Source organism: Acartia tonsa, chromosome 15 (assembly GCF_053477335.1).
Source record: "Acartia tonsa isolate MP-2025a chromosome 15, ASM5347733v1, whole genome shotgun sequence".
In the NCBI taxonomy this organism is placed as follows: Eukaryota; Metazoa; Arthropoda; class Copepoda; order Calanoida; family Acartiidae; genus Acartia; species Acartia tonsa.
In genome coordinates this window covers 22,350,286-22,368,183 of record NC_137274.1, presented here as the reverse complement: position 1 = coordinate 22,368,183, position 17,898 = coordinate 22,350,286, and the positions used below count along the sequence as shown (strand labels likewise).

The 17,898-nt window shown below is 36.1% G+C and overlaps 1 protein-coding gene across 1 annotated transcript in view; it reads right to left on the bottom strand.

Annotated features, from left to right (window-relative positions):
• The window catches only part of LOC145307668 (ER degradation-enhancing alpha-mannosidase-like protein 3), a 54,094-nt gene extending 36,597 nt beyond the window's left edge, over positions 1 to 17,497 (bottom strand). The window contains exons 1-11 of the mRNA XM_080150160.1: positions 17,405 to 17,497; positions 15,724 to 15,783; positions 14,146 to 14,216; positions 13,147 to 13,223; positions 12,619 to 12,681; positions 10,142 to 10,234; positions 8,863 to 8,929; positions 7,539 to 7,583; positions 6,160 to 6,258; positions 5,007 to 5,072; positions 3,599 to 3,669 (exon numbers count right to left, since the gene is read on the bottom strand). Coding sequence (XP_080006286.1) covers positions 3,599 to 3,669; positions 5,007 to 5,072; positions 6,160 to 6,258; positions 7,539 to 7,583; positions 8,863 to 8,929; positions 10,142 to 10,234; positions 12,619 to 12,681; positions 13,147 to 13,223; positions 14,146 to 14,216; positions 15,724 to 15,753 — 682 coding nt within the window. The 5' untranslated portion in view covers positions 15,754 to 15,783; positions 17,405 to 17,497. The remainder of the gene's footprint in view (positions 1 to 3,598; positions 3,670 to 5,006; positions 5,073 to 6,159; positions 6,259 to 7,538; positions 7,584 to 8,862; positions 8,930 to 10,141; positions 10,235 to 12,618; positions 12,682 to 13,146; positions 13,224 to 14,145; positions 14,217 to 15,723; positions 15,784 to 17,404) is intronic.
• Positions 17,498 to 17,898: the final 401 nt, after the last annotated feature.

The following is a 17,898-nucleotide window of genomic DNA, read 5'->3' as shown; positions in this document are numbered from 1 at the left end:
CATAAAAAATCCAAACCGCGCAAAAATCGCGAACACCCTCTTATACAAAAAAGATTTAAGAGTTTCATATGGAATTTAAAATCTTCTAGCGGTCTTTCTATTAGACATACCCCTTCTTACATGAGCCAATGCAGCTGATACATCTTCAGGCAAATATTTAAGGCGTTCCTTTGGGTGATATACTCTTCCCATTACTATAAAAATGTGTCTGAAAAATTTTAAATGTCTTTACAATTTGAAAAGCTTAGGCAACAAAACATGACATAATACAAGCAGTAAAATGACTAATAATGTACATCTAACAACAGGCAAGGGAAGGTTAAAGCCTTTGTCATGCATTGAGGTTGTTCATGCTTCCATATCACCTGAAAAAAAAGTTAGGGTATTATAAATTTATAAATACAGTAATAAAAAAAAAGTAAAAAAAGTGACCGGAATAGACCATATTTTTGAGACGAAAAAAAAATTATGAAAAAATCAAGTTAGAACAACGCCTCCAATTGCAAACGATAAATCAATGCCATATCTTTCATTTTACAAAAACCCGCGGGTCAATAGGACTTACCATTTTTTCACAATTTTAGGTTGAACATGGCCTATTTTGAAATTTTTTTTTTGCAAATTTTTTGCAACTTTTTGAGGGCAAAAAAATCATAGAAGGAGTGATCTGACAAAAATTTGCTGAAGTAAGAAATGAAAGTATAGGCAATAAACTACAACTTTGCTTTTCTGAAGATCTCTCGCAAACGTTTAGAACACCGTTAAAAAACGGTTTTAAAAAAGTTAGTCGAGTGACCGGAATTAGACCCCCCTACCGCATTTACCCCGCGTTACCCTAAGTGTTGGCAGAACTTTAGCAAATACAATTATTTTCGTATCCTAAAACCTAGATTACGCATCTTAATAAAAGATATTACTAAGAAATTTTTTTCTTACAGGATGGAAAGCCGTATGGTCGAGGATTTTGGTCTCGCCGGCCTCTATGAACAGGACGAGGAGGTGGAGATGGTCGACCCGCCCACCAATGAAGGAGCCGAGTCCCAGGTGGAACACAAGTGCTTTAGTGCCTACCCATGGGAGGAGGACATGCAGCTGGGTAGCTTGAAGGTGAAGCACATCTCCATGGACGAGTACACGATAGAGGAATGCACGGAACTGCTGCTTTGTGAGCTCAGAACCCAGGAGCCCAAGTGTATTTCGGTGGCATGTTACCACATTTTCATCGCCACCCATAGCCTGCAGGAGATTATTGACCAGCTAGGCATAGTGGCGGCAGCGGCAAGAGGCACCCCCCAGCACAAGATCGTGTTTGCCAGTATGGTTTTTATACCGCAGCAACACAAAAGCTGGTCGGATCTGTGCAAGTTGAACTTTGAAATCCGGCGGTTATGCTGTTCCCTTCAGCGGCCGTCTATCCCACTGCATAAGGTGGCGCTGCTAGTTCAGACGGATAGGCAATGTGCTGTGAAAAAGGCGTGTTTCGCAGATGCCATCTCAGGCCAGAATCTGGGCAGTCAGTTTACTATGGAAACCCTAAGTAAACTTAAACTTTGGGTGCTGAAATACCATGTGTCCGGGTTTGCGGAGGATGCCCCTATAGGCTGGAGGATGACGGTTTGGGACCTGAAACCGGTAGCCCTGCAGTTAACCGTGGGGTATAGGAACCCAACCATGATAGGTTTCCTACGTGAGCAAGGAGCCTACAGGGAAGAGAGTGGCAGGCGGGTAAGCAGCAGAAAATCGGCGGCGTCTGCTACATCGCAAAGAGGAGGTGACAACAGGTCACGTGAACTTAGAGTTAGACCGGCTGGGGTAAGAGAGGCGAGAAGGATTGCCCGCGGCGGCGTTTCTCGTGGCGGCGTCTCTCGTGGCGGCGTTTCTCGTGGCGGCGTTTCCCGTGGAGTTCATTCCCGCAGAGGAGGATCCAGCGGCGGTTTTTCCAGCAGCGGTAACTCTAGTGGTAGTAGTTCTAGCGGCGGCAGTTCTCGCGGCCGTAACCCAAGTAGCGGCAGTTACAGCAGCTACACTACTGCACGTACGGATAGCTCAGGTAGCTATAGAAGTTCTGTGTCCACAGATTCTGTCTTTGCTGACAACAGCGAGGCGGGGACTCACCATGGTGGCCAGCTGGTGGCTGAGCTGGAAGCACTCCGGCTTTCCCGGAGCAGGATGGAGAGGGATGGTGAGAGGCGAGTGGATAGAGAGAGGGAGCGCAATGGTAGGCTGGAGGCAGCCCTAGAGAGGACGAGGAATGAGCTGGCAGAATTAAAACGTGACTATCACAACCTTAAGCTTGATAATGAAAGACTCCATTTCAATCATCAAGAAGCTTGGACCATCATTCGTTCAGAATGGAAGAGACGTGATGATGAACAAGAGAGGAGAGAAAGGAAAAAGTAAGGAGACAGAAAAATAGTATTATGAATGTGAATGTATTGCATTCATAATAATTCTCCCTATTGTAGGTTGTGCCTGCCAGGAAGCTTCATATGTGCATCAGTATAGTTTTATAATGTAATATGATTTTATGCATTAAAATATATTAATTATCAATTTGAATATGATCATGTAATAAATAAACATTATGCTTCCAGATATTGGGGTTTTATAATCTTTGTCTTATTGTAGATTAATAGAATGTGCGTCTGTCTGTATGGTGCTATATGATTAGAATAGGTACGTTACACGACTTTTACACCAATTCCCAGGTACATAGCAATGGATGTAGAATACAGGGGTGTATATTTATTATAGGAGTCTATTCCAGCCTCAATACCTAGGTAATATCAATGGATATAGAATACAGGGGTGTATATTGATAATACGAGTCTATTCCAGCCCCAATTCCCAGGTACATAGCAATGGATGTAGAATACAGGGGTGTATATTTATTATATGAATCTATACCAGCCTCAATACCTAGGTACATAGCAATGGATATAGAAGATAACCCCATCAGACCAATGACTAACATCAAAGACTATATTTGCAACAAAAATTCCTCACTTACAATAAGAATAGTACAAAAGTAAATATAGGGGAGAGATAAAATTATATTGTAGTACTGGCGGATTTGCCCCTAGAGGCATCTCTTAGAAGATGGGGGATGATGATCCTTCACTTTCAATTTAGTGTTAGAAAGAAAGTTTTTGTAGAGGGGGGGGGGAAGGGTATTTTTTCTTGGGGACAGAAAGACAATTGGTCAGACAAGCTTATTGAAATAAAGACATACAAATAATCATACAACCATGCAAACAGATAGGCATAAAACGGATAATTAGACAGAAGAATTAAAGGTAGAAAATCAGTAAGACATTTAATATAAGGATAAAGTGACAGACAGACAGAACAACAATAGACATTAACCTAAGAGTAATATACAGACATACATACAGACAAATCAATCATTCAGACCTGCGAGCAATGCATACTCACAAATGGACAGACAGACAGACTGATGAAAAGACAGACAGAAAGACATTCAATCTTACAGACATACACTTATAGACAGACATACATAGACATTGATACATACATACATACATACATGCATGCATACAGACAGACAGACTGACAGACAAACAGACAACAGACATACCTGATTCCCTGCGCACCCAGTCTCCAGTGTTGACATTCAGGACATTGCCAACCAGATTACTTTGTCTGTGTCTTAATATTCATCATACATTATCATCCACCTCTGATATCCAAGGAGGGAGGGTACCATTGGACTGTTGCAATTTGTCAGAATATAATCACGCAACCTTCCCTGTGTTGCCCTTAGGTTGTAAGGAGGGAGATTTGTAGGAAATTAGGATCCTACCTATCAAGCAACTGTAATGTTGTTGTTGTTGTAGCCATGATTCTCTGAAGTTAGGACTCAGATGCACACGGAGACTGGAAGTGAGAATCCTTTGGCCAATCTTAGATCGGTAAGCTTCGCGCACAGCTGATTGTATTCTATGTTACATTACAAGCTGACCCGCAATTCTCGTGGAAGCTACTCAATTATTACATCACCCTGGCCTAGAGTTTTGGCAGGTGTTCCATATTAAACCACCCTAATTAATGGCACTCTCATACGAGGAGCATGGATGAGGGAAAGCATTGTTAGAGCTGCTTGATTTGTAGAATCCTAACTTCCCACAAATCTCCCCCCTTACAACCCTAGGGCATCTTAGCAACTGTAATCGTGCTTTCCCTCGTCCATGCTCCTTATTCATATGAGAGTGCCATTAATTAGGATGGCTTAATATGGAACACCTGCTAAAACTCTAGGCCAGGGTGATGTAATAATTGAGCAGCTTCCACTAGAATTGCGGGTCAGCTTGTAATGTAGCATAGAATACACTCAGCTGTGCGCGAAGCTTACCAATCTAGGATTGGTCAAAGGATTCTCACCTCCAATCTCCTCGTGCATCTGAATCCTAACTTCAGAAAATCAAGGCTACATACATACACTTGACACATTGGACTGTACATTACACTGGTACCCATTGTTTGATAAACACTTTATCTTATTTGTTGGCTAAAAAACTAAAGTACAGCACATTGAATATGTTGGTTGGTGTACAAACATATCAACCAATGCTATAAAGTATAGAGTTTTAGAGTAACTAAGCTAATAAAACCAACAGCATTTGCGTAAATGATAGCATGCCTGCTTGTTGTTAGTTTAGAGTATGGCTGATAAAGTGTCATACTAGAGATGATAAAATTGGTATTTTCTCAATGATACTAATAGTAAATAGTTTTGGGAATGCACTGAACCATAAACCCATCATAATTACCACTTATCTACAGAAGGGGTAAGTTTGTGTATCATATTCATCACTGGGGATGCACATCAATTTATCAGCCATTGTCTTATCCCTTTAGATCCCTTAGTTTTATATATTTCTTTATAACATCATATTATAGACAGCTTTCCGCGGACAGTATGCGGATAGTATGGCTGAGAACCAGTTCTAATCCAGCGGATTTAAATCGGATGATGAAATGTATGCCTGGCACTCCAGAGATAATCCATAGCTCTGCTGGCGACCTTCTCATACACAGGCTCCCCGGATAACCTTAACAATAACAATATAACCTAGTTAATTTTAGGGATGGCAATCCGTCAAATTTTTGGACCGTATTCGGATTCTTACAAGAATCCGTCCAAAAAAAGGCGGATTCCAGAATCTTATTTTTTGGCGGATTCCGGGTTCGGATTCCGGATTCTGGCAATATTTTAAAAGTTTTTTTTAAATTTAAGTGCTACATATGTCCTAAAAATTAATATTCTTGGTGTTCTCTATAATTCACTTTCGAGAATCGAACCAGATTTTATATATAATGATGATAATCTTTGCCTTCAAAAAGGCGGAGTTAAAAGAAAAAACCAAAGCGCTAATTTTAACCTACCAATTAAGAATCCGAATCCGCTATTAAAAAACGGATCCCGGATTCGGATTGCCAACCCTACCTAATATGCAACTTCCCTAAAATTACCAAGAAATTTACTACAATTACCTACCTAGAAAGGTAGCTAAGGTTGTGCTAAAATTTAAGTTAACTTTAATAAAAAATTTGTTGTCCATAGTTCTTTTCAATAAGGAATACACATATTTAGTGAATATTATCGTTCTACTACTGTTTTTAAGCCTTAAATCACACACTTTTACGGATTTTACCCTACCTCCCCCCTTATTTGGAATTACTAGAAAATCCCTAGAATTTCCTGGGTATGGATTCTTAAGAAACTTTTTGGCTCACTAAAATCAAAAATGGCTAAACGGCTGAGCCACCAGCCGTTAGTCGTTACTTCTCCAACTTTTTGTTCGATTTAGGGAATATAGACCTACCAAGGATTACTCATGCAAAATTTCAGATCGAAATTCGAATTCTAAGTGCCATTTATACATTGATTACGAGATGGTTGCATTAACCCCCCGCCCCCTTATATAAAAAATCTACAAAAATACAATAAAATCATAAAAGGGTTATTAACATAAGAGTTTGTTTAATTTTTGGAAGATTTTTATGGAGAATTTTTCAAAAATTTTCAGAAATTTTTAGGGAGCCGAACTGATTTTTGTGAGGCAGTGAGCCAAAAAGTTTTTAAAATCCACCTCTGATTATAAAAAAAACTTTGCAATATGAATAAACCAGAATTACCTGGACAACGCAGCAAACTCTAGAATTATGCTTCCAGCACAAGCTGTGCAGGTCAACTGTTGGCTCTCCATACCCTTTATCCCTGTACGTAGATTTACCCTAGATAGATAGATAGATAGATAGATAGATAGATAGATAGATAGATAGATAGATAGATAGATAGATAGATAGATAGATAGATAGATAGATAGATAGATAGATAGATAGATAGATAGATAGATAGATAGATAGATAGATAGATGGATAGATAGTTAGATAGATAGATAAGAAGATATAGATAGATAGATAGATAGTTAGATAGATAGTTAGATAGATAGATAGATAGATAGATAGATAGATAGATAGATAGATAGATAGATAGATAGATAGATAGTTAGATAGATAGATAGATAGATAGATAGATAGTTAGATAGATAGATAGTTAGATAGATAGATAGATAGTTAGATAGATAGATAAGAAGATATAGATAGATAGATAGTTAGATAGATAGATAGATAGGTAGACACAAGATGTTCATGTCAATTGTTCTCTATACCCTTTAGGCCTGTACGTAGATTTTCCCTAGATAGATAGATAGTTAGATAGATAGATAGATAGATATGATAGATATGATAGATAGATATGATAGATAGATAGATAGATAGATAGATATGATAGATAGATAGATAGATAGATAGATAGATAGATAGGTAGACACAAGATGTTCATGTCAACTGTTGGCTCTTCATACCCTTTATTCCTATACGTAGATTTACCTTAAATAGATAGATAGAGTTTGATAGAGATGATAGATATAGATAGATAAAGGTTGCTTTCCCTCAATTTGAAAATAAATGGCAGGAAGGTGGGTGACATAAAAAGTAAGAGTAGGGGCAACCATGCAAAGTTATAAATTCTCAGACAAAGGTCGTGCAGTCAAAGGGGCAAATGGACGGATTACATTGCAATTTAGACGCGGAGTATGTTTTCAGTTGTGTGAAGAGACAAAATCGACCCACCCTAAAATAGACCCACCCTAAAATCGATCCACCCTAAAATAGACCCACCAGGGAGGAGGGAGGGGACATGAGGCTGTTTATCATTCTAGTCCCCAAAGTTTTATAATAAAATTTTCTAATTTGTTGGCTTAACAACTTTGGGGACTTTTATTGAATTTTGATTGGTTGGTTCATTAAGTTGAGTGTCCAAACGTGTTAACCGCAAATTGAAATTTTCAGAATAAGCAACTTTGGGAAAGTACATCAATTTGTCTTATCCCTTTAGATCCCTAAGTTTTATATATTTCTTTAAAGAATCGTATTATAGACAGCTTTCCGCGGATAGTATGGCTGAGAACCAGTTCTAATCCAGCGGATATTAATCGGTTAAATAGACATACCTAGGATATGGGAGACCAGTGGTAGAATTGAAGGCAGGTAGCAACCTTGATGCATTCAAGAATATAAAGTTTAATTTTGAAAGGAATAGTTGCATGAAGTGCATTTGAAAAGTTTGGTTTCAAGCATAAGTTACAAGAATACCATCCAACAAATATAATTTTGTATTACAATAAATAGCAATAAAATAAGCACCACTAAAATAGTCATCATGCTGTTTTTGTGAAAATAGGACAGCCATTTATGTCGCTGCATACATTCAAAAAAATATATAATCCTTAAGTCTTGATATTTTTAAAAACTACCTGGTAGAAAACTTACCTAAATTCTTTCAAATATATTTGCTATAGATGTAGTTCAAACTATAAACCAGAAAAAAATATGCAGTTCACAAAATTCAAGTTTAAATGCACTTTGTGCAACTACCCCTTTTGAAAATGAAAAAAGAATTCATTCAAGTTTAACAGTTGAGAGGAGAACTATGCACGAACGAGAGCAAGTGATTCTAAGCACCTTACTGCAGCGAACCTGAAATATCATCAAATGTTTTGTTGAATTCAAACTGTTGTTTCAAAAGTTTTGACTCAAAAGTATGCCTAACATTTCAATGAAAAATACCTATATATTTAGAAAAAGGGTTTTCTATTAAAAAACCTTGGTGAAACTTTAATATTTTAGTCGATATAATTAAACACAAGCTGCTACGCCCCAAGAGGCCTCCATGTACACTTAAAATTGTTTCTTTTCCATCTATTTTAAAATCATTTATTAAAATTAAAATTTGATTGTGCTTTTAGCTAATTGCAAAAATGTCCGCAGGGCGGCCTTTTTTTTAGATTATTCTGAGAAGGATGGTGGTGCCCTTCCCTCAAAATAGTTAAAAACCTCTTACCGGGACCCATGAGAACTTGAGAAGCTATCCCACACTTGTGTAAATAATCCCACGCTTGTATTTATTTCCCCATGCTTATGTAAAGGGTATTTGCATGAAATGCATTTGAACTTAATTTAGTGAGACACATCTTTTTTCCTAGTTAATGGGTTAAACTACATTTATATGGCATATATTTGAAAGATTTTCAATTTTTTACCACATAGTTTTTAAAATATCAAGTCTTGAAAATTGTCATTTTAAATTGCATTTATCACAAAAAAGTTTTTTTAAACTTGATATTTTAAAAACTACGTGGTAGAAAATTGAAATTCTTTCAAATAAATGTAGATCAACCAATTAACCAGGAAAAAATATGCGGTTCACTAAATTAAGTTCAAATGCATTTCATGCAACTACCCCTTTTAATTTTTAATGCTTATTGTATTCTTTGCCTGTTTGCAACGTCCAGCGCCATGTCCAGTAGTTGTCCTGTGTACCAGGAAAGCTGGGTTGTGTCTGAGGTAAATCAATTCTCATTTTTAGCCAGGTAATGATGCAGGAAGGAAGGGGACAATGGGCTGTTTATTACACTAGTCCCCAAAGTCTTATATTAACTTTTTTTATTTATTGTCTTAACAACTATTAAATTTTGATTGGTATGTTCATTAAGTTGAGTGGTTAAACGTTTCAACCATTAATTTTCATCTAAAGAAGGGGTAATCATAGGGGATGTACATCAATTTATAAGCCATTGTCTTATCCCTTTAGGTCCCTGGGACTGATGGAACATTGGACTGTTAATTACACTAGTAGTATACAAAGTACATCAGCAACTTTAATTGTATTTTAATTGGTATATTAATTATCATTTCTAGCCAGGTAATGATGCAGGGAGGAAGGAGACAATGGGCTGTTTATTATACTAGTCCCCAAAGTCTTATTATAACCTTTTCTTATTTGTTTGCTTAACAACTTTGGGAACTTTTATTAAAGTTTGATTTGTAGGTTCATTAAGTAGTGTTTCAACCATTAATTCTAATCTACAGATGGGGTTATTTTGTGTATCATCATTCATTGGGTATGTACATCAATTTATATGCAATTGTCTTATCCCTTTAGATCCTTGGTATTGATGGAACAGTAGACTGTTAATTACACTATAGTACCCAAAGTATATTGGCTACTTGGAATGTAGTTTGAAGCACTTAATTATACTTTTCTACAAATATGTATGGAAATTTTTCCACAAATTTTGTAATGGATATGCAAATTGGATTATGTAAATTTTTCCACAACTATGTAAATTTTCCTATGCTTTTGTAAAGGGGTAGTTTCACGAAATGTATTTAAACTTAATTTAGTGAAATGCATATTTTTTGCTAGTTAATAGGTTTAATTATATTTATATGGCATATATTTGAAAGAATTTCAATATTCTACCACATAGTTTTGAAAATATCAAGACTTGAAAATTGTCTTTTTGTGATATATGCAATTTAAAAAGACAATTTTCAAATCTTGATATTTTAAAAACTACATGGTAGAAAATTGAATTTCTTCTAAATATATGCCATATAATTGTAGTTCAACCAATTAACCAGGAAAAAATATGCGGTTCTCTTAACTAATTTCAAATGCTTTTCGTGAAACTACCCCTTTTTGCATGCTTATTCAAATTTTCCCACGCTTTTGTAAATTTTCTCACATGTATGTAAATGAGAACAGTTCCTGGATATTTATCTCTGAAGAGCTGAGCCAGCACATGACCAGAAATGAGTCCTCCCACTATACGGATGTTTGTCTCAAATACTGATACTGTCACATCTATAACAAAATTGATAAATCCTTATAATAAAGTAACAGGATGATTGTCTCTCTATTTGTATGTATGTTTGTACCAAAGGATCTCACTAACTGCTGAACCGATATGGTTCTCATTTACAGAGTAGCTTCTCATAGGTCCTGGGAAGGTTTTTAACTATTTAGGGGGGAAGGGTACCACCAACCTCCCAAAAGAAATCACCCATTGATCCTCCCTCACCCTCTTCAAATGTCCCCAAAAGGCCTCAAATACTGATACATATATACCAAAAAACAAGGATGACAAAATCTTTAAGCAAAGTACAAACATGAATAGAAATATAATGGGGAAATAATCGCAAAACCTTTCTTACATATTTTTATATTTTACCTACTCACATAAAAAGTAGATTACATACAGGATGATCATTGCTATAGGAAATCTTCACAAGAAAATCAGCCATCTATTTTTGAGAGCAGCTGAGAGAGTAGCTTTGCTAATAAAAATATTAGGTTGGTGAATTACGAGTTTGAAAGGCTTGAGGAGGGTACACTATTATGTATTTTAATTAGGGTTGGCAATCCAAATCCCAATCCGGAATTTGAAATCTGCACTCTGTTCAATTTATTTTAAAAAAGGACTTTAAAAATATTGCTGGAATCTGCAATCAAGAATCAGAAAATCCGCAATCTGCCAAAAAACATTCGCAATTCACGGATTAATCCGCTATATTTTTTGGCGGATTTTAGAAATCCGACCTAAAAATTTGGCGAATTGCAAATCCTAATTTTTATATTTTTTTCAGGGGGTAAAATGAGGGATTTCAAAGTTTGCCCCCACTCTTGAAAGCTCTATATACCTGTATCAAAAGAAACAACTTTTAGCACAGAATCTTTTATGCTTTTGTAAAGGGGGGGGGGGGGGGGGGGAAATGTGGTGACTCGTGCCACGACATACCAGCAATTTTATTTTGGGTGCTACTCCCTTAGTTTTAGAGATAATTGGGTGAAATCTTTTGGGCTGGGTCACTAATTACCCCAACTAGAGGTATCTTTCAAAAAAAACGGCGGCGGGTCCGCCGCTCCCGCCGTTCGCCGCCATTTTCCGCCGCCGCCAAAAAAAATTTTTTTATTGCATTTCTCGCCGAATTAGGCAATTTGGAATCATTTGAGACCATGTTATTTTTTTCAAAAATTTTTCCCCTTATAACCAACCCTGCGGGGGGACTTAGTTTACCAAGGTATATCTTAAATTCAGTGCCTCTCCTAAGCTTTTAAAGATATTGAGACAAAACCTTTTGAGGTAGATCAGTAAAAAATATTTGAATAAAAATGGCGGCGGTACCGCCGCTCCCGCCGTCCACCGCCATATTCCGCCGCCGCCGCCAAAATTTTTTTTATTGTATTTCTCGCCGAATTAGGCAATTTGGAATTTTTTTTTGGCGGCGGCGGAAAATGGCTGCGAACGGCGGGAGCGGCGGACCCGCCGCCGTTTTTTTGAAAGATACCTCTAGTTGGGGTAATAAGTGACCCAGCCCAAAAGATTTCACCCAATTATCTCTAAAACTTGGAATCATTTGAGACCATATTATTTTTTTTCTAAAATTTTTCCCCTTACAAGCCGTCCTGTGGGCGGCGGAAAATGGCGGTGGATGGCGGGAGCGGTGGTACCGCCGCCATTTTTTATTCAAAAATTTTTTTGCTGATCTACCTCAAGAGATTTTGTTTCAATATCTTTAAAAGCACAGGAGAAGCACTGAATTTAAGATATACCTTAATAAACGAGAATTTGAAAAAAAAAGTCCCCCTGCATGGTTGGTTATAAGGGGAAAAATTTTTGGAAAAAAATAACATGGTCTCAAATGATTCCAAATTGCCTAATTCGGCGAGAAATGCAATAAAAAAAATTTTGGCGGCGGCGGCGGAAAATGGCGGTGGACGGCGGGAGCGGCGGTACCGCTGCCATTTTTTATTCAAATATTTTTTACTGATCTACCTCAAAAGGTTTTGTCTCAATATCTTTAAAAGCTTAGGAGAGGCACTGAATTTAAGATATATGCAATAAAAAAAAAATTTTTTTGGCGGCGGAAAATGGCGGCGAACGGCGGGAGCGGCGGACCCGCCGCCGTTTTTTTTGAAAGATACCTCTAGTTGGGGTAATTAGTGACCCAGCCCAAAAGATTTCACCCAATTATCTCTAAAACTAAGGGAGTAGCACCCTAAATAAAATTGCTGGTATGTCGTGGCACGAGTCACCACATTTCCCCCCCCCCCCCTTTCCCAACGCTTTTGTTAATCTTAGCACACTTATGTAAATACGTCCACAACTATGTAAATTTTCCCATGCATATAAATATTTTCCCACACTGAAACTGAAAACAAGATGAAAAACAAGCTCTACTCTATACCTGTGTCAAAAGAAACTGTCTCAACAACTTTTAGCACAGAATCTTCAAACAAATCAACTTGACCTGAAATAGAAATAATAAAAGCATAGCTCGACTAATCATTAACAAGACAGACAAATGAACATTAACTAATTTTATACCTAGACAAATTTAAATACATTAAATATAAAATCTAGTACCTAGGTACCTATTGAATTTTTTGGCTAGGAAGAATTTAGTTGGATAAAGAAAGTGAATAGATTAGGGAGAGGATAACTTTGAAAAACTCTTGAGTAACAGGATGTCTGGTCATCTCTCAGTCTTAGGAATCAAAGGATCTGGTCAACCGCTACTCAGATATGATCCTGGAAACTATTCTTGGGGAGGGTACCACCAACCTCCAAAGAGAATTTGTACATAGAAAAAAAATCCCGCAAACCCTCACTTAATACTGCCCTTCAGGGGTAACAAACTGGTTTTATTCACATCATTTTTCATTTTAATATCTGCGGAAAGCTGTCTATAATATGATGCAATAAATAACTATACCTAAAACAGCCAACATATCCAGACTATCAATGAGAGTGAGAGAGAAGTTACCCAGAGCATCGTCAATATCACCTCTGTCAACACAATCAATAATAGATAGGTACCTTATTAAAAATAAGTATGTACCTAATTAATAATAGGTACCTAATAAAATGGTAGGTACCTAATAATAGGTACCTACCTAATTTATAATAGGCATGTACCTAATAGTAGGTAGGTAATTAATAATAGGTAGGTACCTAATTAATAATAGGCATGTACCTAATCAATAATAGGTAGAAACTTGGTTAATAATCAATATAAAAAAATGGTGGGTAGCATCCAAAGATTTTTTTGTATTTTATTTATACAGTAACTTTTCATGCTTATTTATAGGTTTGGTTAGGTTAAGTAAGGGTTAGAAAATAGCCACTATGTTTTTCACTTATAAAAAGGCCTTTAAAAATATTGCTAGAATCCATGATCCACAATCCGAAAATCCGCCAAAAAAACAAGAATCAGCTGGATACCAAATATGTTCTATATTAAAGGAAAACCTCAAATAGGATGGTTTACTGCTATTTTAATTTAAGTCTGAGTCTTGAGATGGATTTAGACTATTTTCCCCCTTTAAATTTAAAACCACTAGAAGCTAGGGGCGCTTAATATGTACATTATCAAGGAGGAAGGGGAGGGGACATTGGGCAGTTTATTACACTAGTTTCTGAAGCCTTATAAAATCGTTTTCTTATTTGTTGGCTAACTAACCTTGGGGATGTAAATATACATGATTGGTTTGTTCAAATGTTTCAACCTCTAATTGTAATAGGGGTAATTTTGTGTTACATCATTGGGGATGTACATCAATGTATCAGCCATTATCTTATCCCTTGTAAGATCCCTGAGTTTTAAACATTTATTTATACGATCATATTATAGATAGCTATCCATGGACATTATGCAGATAGTATGTCTGAGAACCGGTTCTAATCCAGCGGATTATATATTATTGTGTTCCTGGATATCTCTCTGCCCCTGTACCTGCCTTTGCAGGACAAGGGCATCAGCTCATCTGCCGGCCACGCCACCTGTGCCACACACAAATCAGTATTGGACAACAAATTAAGATTTCATATGTTCCTGGTAACGATTATCTCAAAAAATCTATGAATATAATAGTTACCATAAACATTTAAATCAGAGGATTTGCACAGTGCGATCTTTTGCCAAAAAACGGGACATTAAGAGTAGACAAAAGTAAACTTCAATAAATAGGCTTGTATTTGAAGAAATAATGTAATTTCTTTTGCTTTAACTCGGAAATAAAGATAGATAGAAGACAATTTTAAATTTTTTGGATGTCCCACTGGATTGCACTGTGATTTGCTCTGGATTTAGGTAGTTATGGAGGTGTGTGCAGCGCATCCAAAAATTTAGACACCCGCGCCGCAAGAGACCAAATCGAAGGGGACTGGTGGGCAGGGATGTATATTCTGCATGGAAATCCCTGGCTAGGGGAGGGAGGGGGTGATTTATATGTTGAGGGTAAAAATAGTTTGTCAATGCTATTATCATGAAAAAATTTTGGACATTGGATTAAAAACACCATAAATATGGGTAAATACTTGAAAAACCAGCAAAATTCTACAGATGCATATCTTATTTCCACAAAGTGATGGGAAATTTTATTTTATCTAGGAGGGGGGGGGGGGGGGTGAAATTTTATGCAGCAGGGGTTAAAAGAGGAAAACTATGTTAAGTCTTAAACAAGGATGACAACATCCATAAGTAGCGAAGCACAAAAATTATGTATAAGAATTTAAAGATTAGTTGTTAAAAACATGTATATTGGGGAAAAATCACGAAACCTTTTCAACATTTGTTTTTAATTTTTTAATACTTATATATCAGTACTATGACTAACTGACTGACGGTCAAAGTAAATTACATACTGGATGCTCAAAACAACGGAAATTTAATTTTGATATTTTTAACTGAAAAAATTTTGAAATCGGACCATGAACACCAAAGATATGAGGAAAAATGTGAAAAATATAAAAATAGCCAAAAACCTGCAAAAAGGCAGTCTGACCGCCATTGGTGTTTTCTTGAAAAGACAGGAAATTTAATTTTAATTTCTATAACAGAAAAAATTTTGGAAATCGGACCATAAACACCAAAGGTATAGATAAAAATGTGAAAAATACACAAATAGCCTAAAACCTGCTTAAAGGCAGTCTGACCGTCATAGTTGTTTTCTTGAAATGACAGGAAATTTTTTTTATATCTAAAACTGAAAAAATTTTTAAAATTGGACCATAAACACCAAAGATATGGAGAAAAATGTGGAAAATAAAAAAATAGCCTAAAACCTGCTAAAAAGCGGTCCGACCGCCATTGATGTTTTATAGTTAATTGTGCTCCTTAATAATGGGAAAGTTGTCAAAAAATTTCAGCCTTTTATCTTTTATAGGAGCCGAGAAAATCACATTTCCCCCCAAACTAAGACATACGGACATACGTACATTTCAAATTATAGAGTAGCTTCGCTACTAAAAAGGGGACAATCTATGAAGTTGATGTCAATATATATTCCTGCATGTAGGCATTGAACCCGTGGAAAAACATGTCTTCAGTCTCCAATTTCAGCTCCAGCCTACAGGTACACACACACAAGTTTCTCAAATGCCCAGAAAAAAAAGAAAAATATAGCAAAAAACCTGCCTTAATGCAGTCCGATCGCCATAGATGTGTTATACTTAATTATGCTCCATATTGATGGGAATGTTGACAAGAAGTTTTAGCCTAGCAGCCAAGAAACATATATAAGAGTATAACAAAGTATAACGGAGAGAGAGAGAGAGAGAGAGAAAGAGAGAAAGAGAGAGAGAAAGAGAGAAAGAGAGAAAGAGAGAGAGAAAGAGAGAGAAAGAGAGAGATAGAGAGAGAAAGAGAGAGAGAAAGAGAGAAAGAGAGAGAAAGAGAGAGAGAGAGAAAGAGAGAGAGAGGACAATAGGCTCTTCATTACACTAGTCCCCAAAGTTTTATACTAACATTTTCTTATTCGTTATCCTAACAAAATTAGGGACTTTTAAGTAACGAATTTTTATTGGTTGATTCATTAATATGAGTGTTTATATGTTTCAACCACTAATTATAATCTTCAGAAGGAGTAATTTTCTGTATCATCATTGGGGATGTACATCAATTTAATTAAACGGAAATTAACACTTGTAGATCAACAAAACTTGATAAGCAGAATAATAATTTAGATGTTTAAACAAAATTATTTATTGTAGGTAGGTATGTAAATATGTTGCAAAATTGTGTAAATACAGGATACTATTCAAGGACTTGCTTACATTTTAATGACTTGATTATAGGGATGATTCGCTTATAATACAGTACCTTGTTGTCCTAGGAATTATCAATCCAAAATTCTGTTGAATATGATAATTGTACCTATCATAAAAAAAGTTTTGTCAAAAAAGTAAAAAATAATCATGTTTTTAATTAAAAATACGGACTTTCTGATGCCTACCTAATGATTATAGAGATGATACTCTTTCTAAATCATACCCAAATGTTATAGGAATCATCATTTATAGACCAAACTTGGAAAAAGGGGGAATGGGCAGTATTTGGTTTGTTTATTAACATTTACATGTATATCATATTGAAGTTAAACTACCAGTGTCCAAACTATGCAACCAATAATTTCAATCAGAAGAAGAATAATTATACCAACGAATAAGTAAACTTTATTAGGTATAAAACTTTGGGGACTAGTGTAATAAACAGCTCAATATTTCCTCCATCCCTCGCTTTCCGTAAGATTTTGTATCTTTTATACCCATGAATAAAAAATCTTCGAAAAAATTTGAAAAAAATCCTTTAAATTTTAACAGATTTTTTGGATAATGGGGACAATGGGCTGTTTAATAAACTAGTCCCCAAAGTTTAATTATATTATTTTCTTATTTGTTGGCCTAACAACTTTGAGGACTTTTAACGAATTGGTTGATTCATTAAGTAGAGTGTCCAAAAGTTTCAACTATTAATTTTAATCTACAGAAGGGGTAATTTTGTGTTTCATCATTGTGGATGTACAATGTACATCAATTTAACGGCCATTGTCTTATCCCTTTAGATCTCTGAGTTATATATATTTCTATTTAATATCGTATTATAGACATCTTTCCGCGGACATTAACCGCGGAAAGTATGGCTAAGAACCGGTTCTAATCCAGCGGATATTAAACGGTTTGAGAAATTTCCTTTCAGCTTCTGTGATGGTGCAATGATATGATGATGGTAGAAGAAATGCGAGGAATAATATCACAGGTAGGAGGGTACTAACAACACACAAATTTTAATAATTTAAAAATGTAGGAATCGATCTAGCACCCCAACCAATTGACGAATCTTAATGAAACTTTGTTAAAATATGAAGAATGTTAACATAATTAATCCCTGAAAATTTCAGCTCTCTATCTTTTATAGGAGCCGAGAAAATCACGTTTCCCCCTTTAATAGGTAATTTATCTTAATAGGTATTATTTACAAGCGGCTACGCCACCTAGAAGCCTCTAGGGGCAATTAATGTGGGTGATACCCTCCCCCAAAATAGTTAAAAACCTTCCCTGGACCTATAAGAAGATTTATAGTAAAGGAGAACCATATCGGTTCAGTGATTAGCGAGATTCTTTGCTACTGACAAAAAAAAGCTTGGAAATTGGAGGGTACTAACACACAAATTTTTATTAACTTATT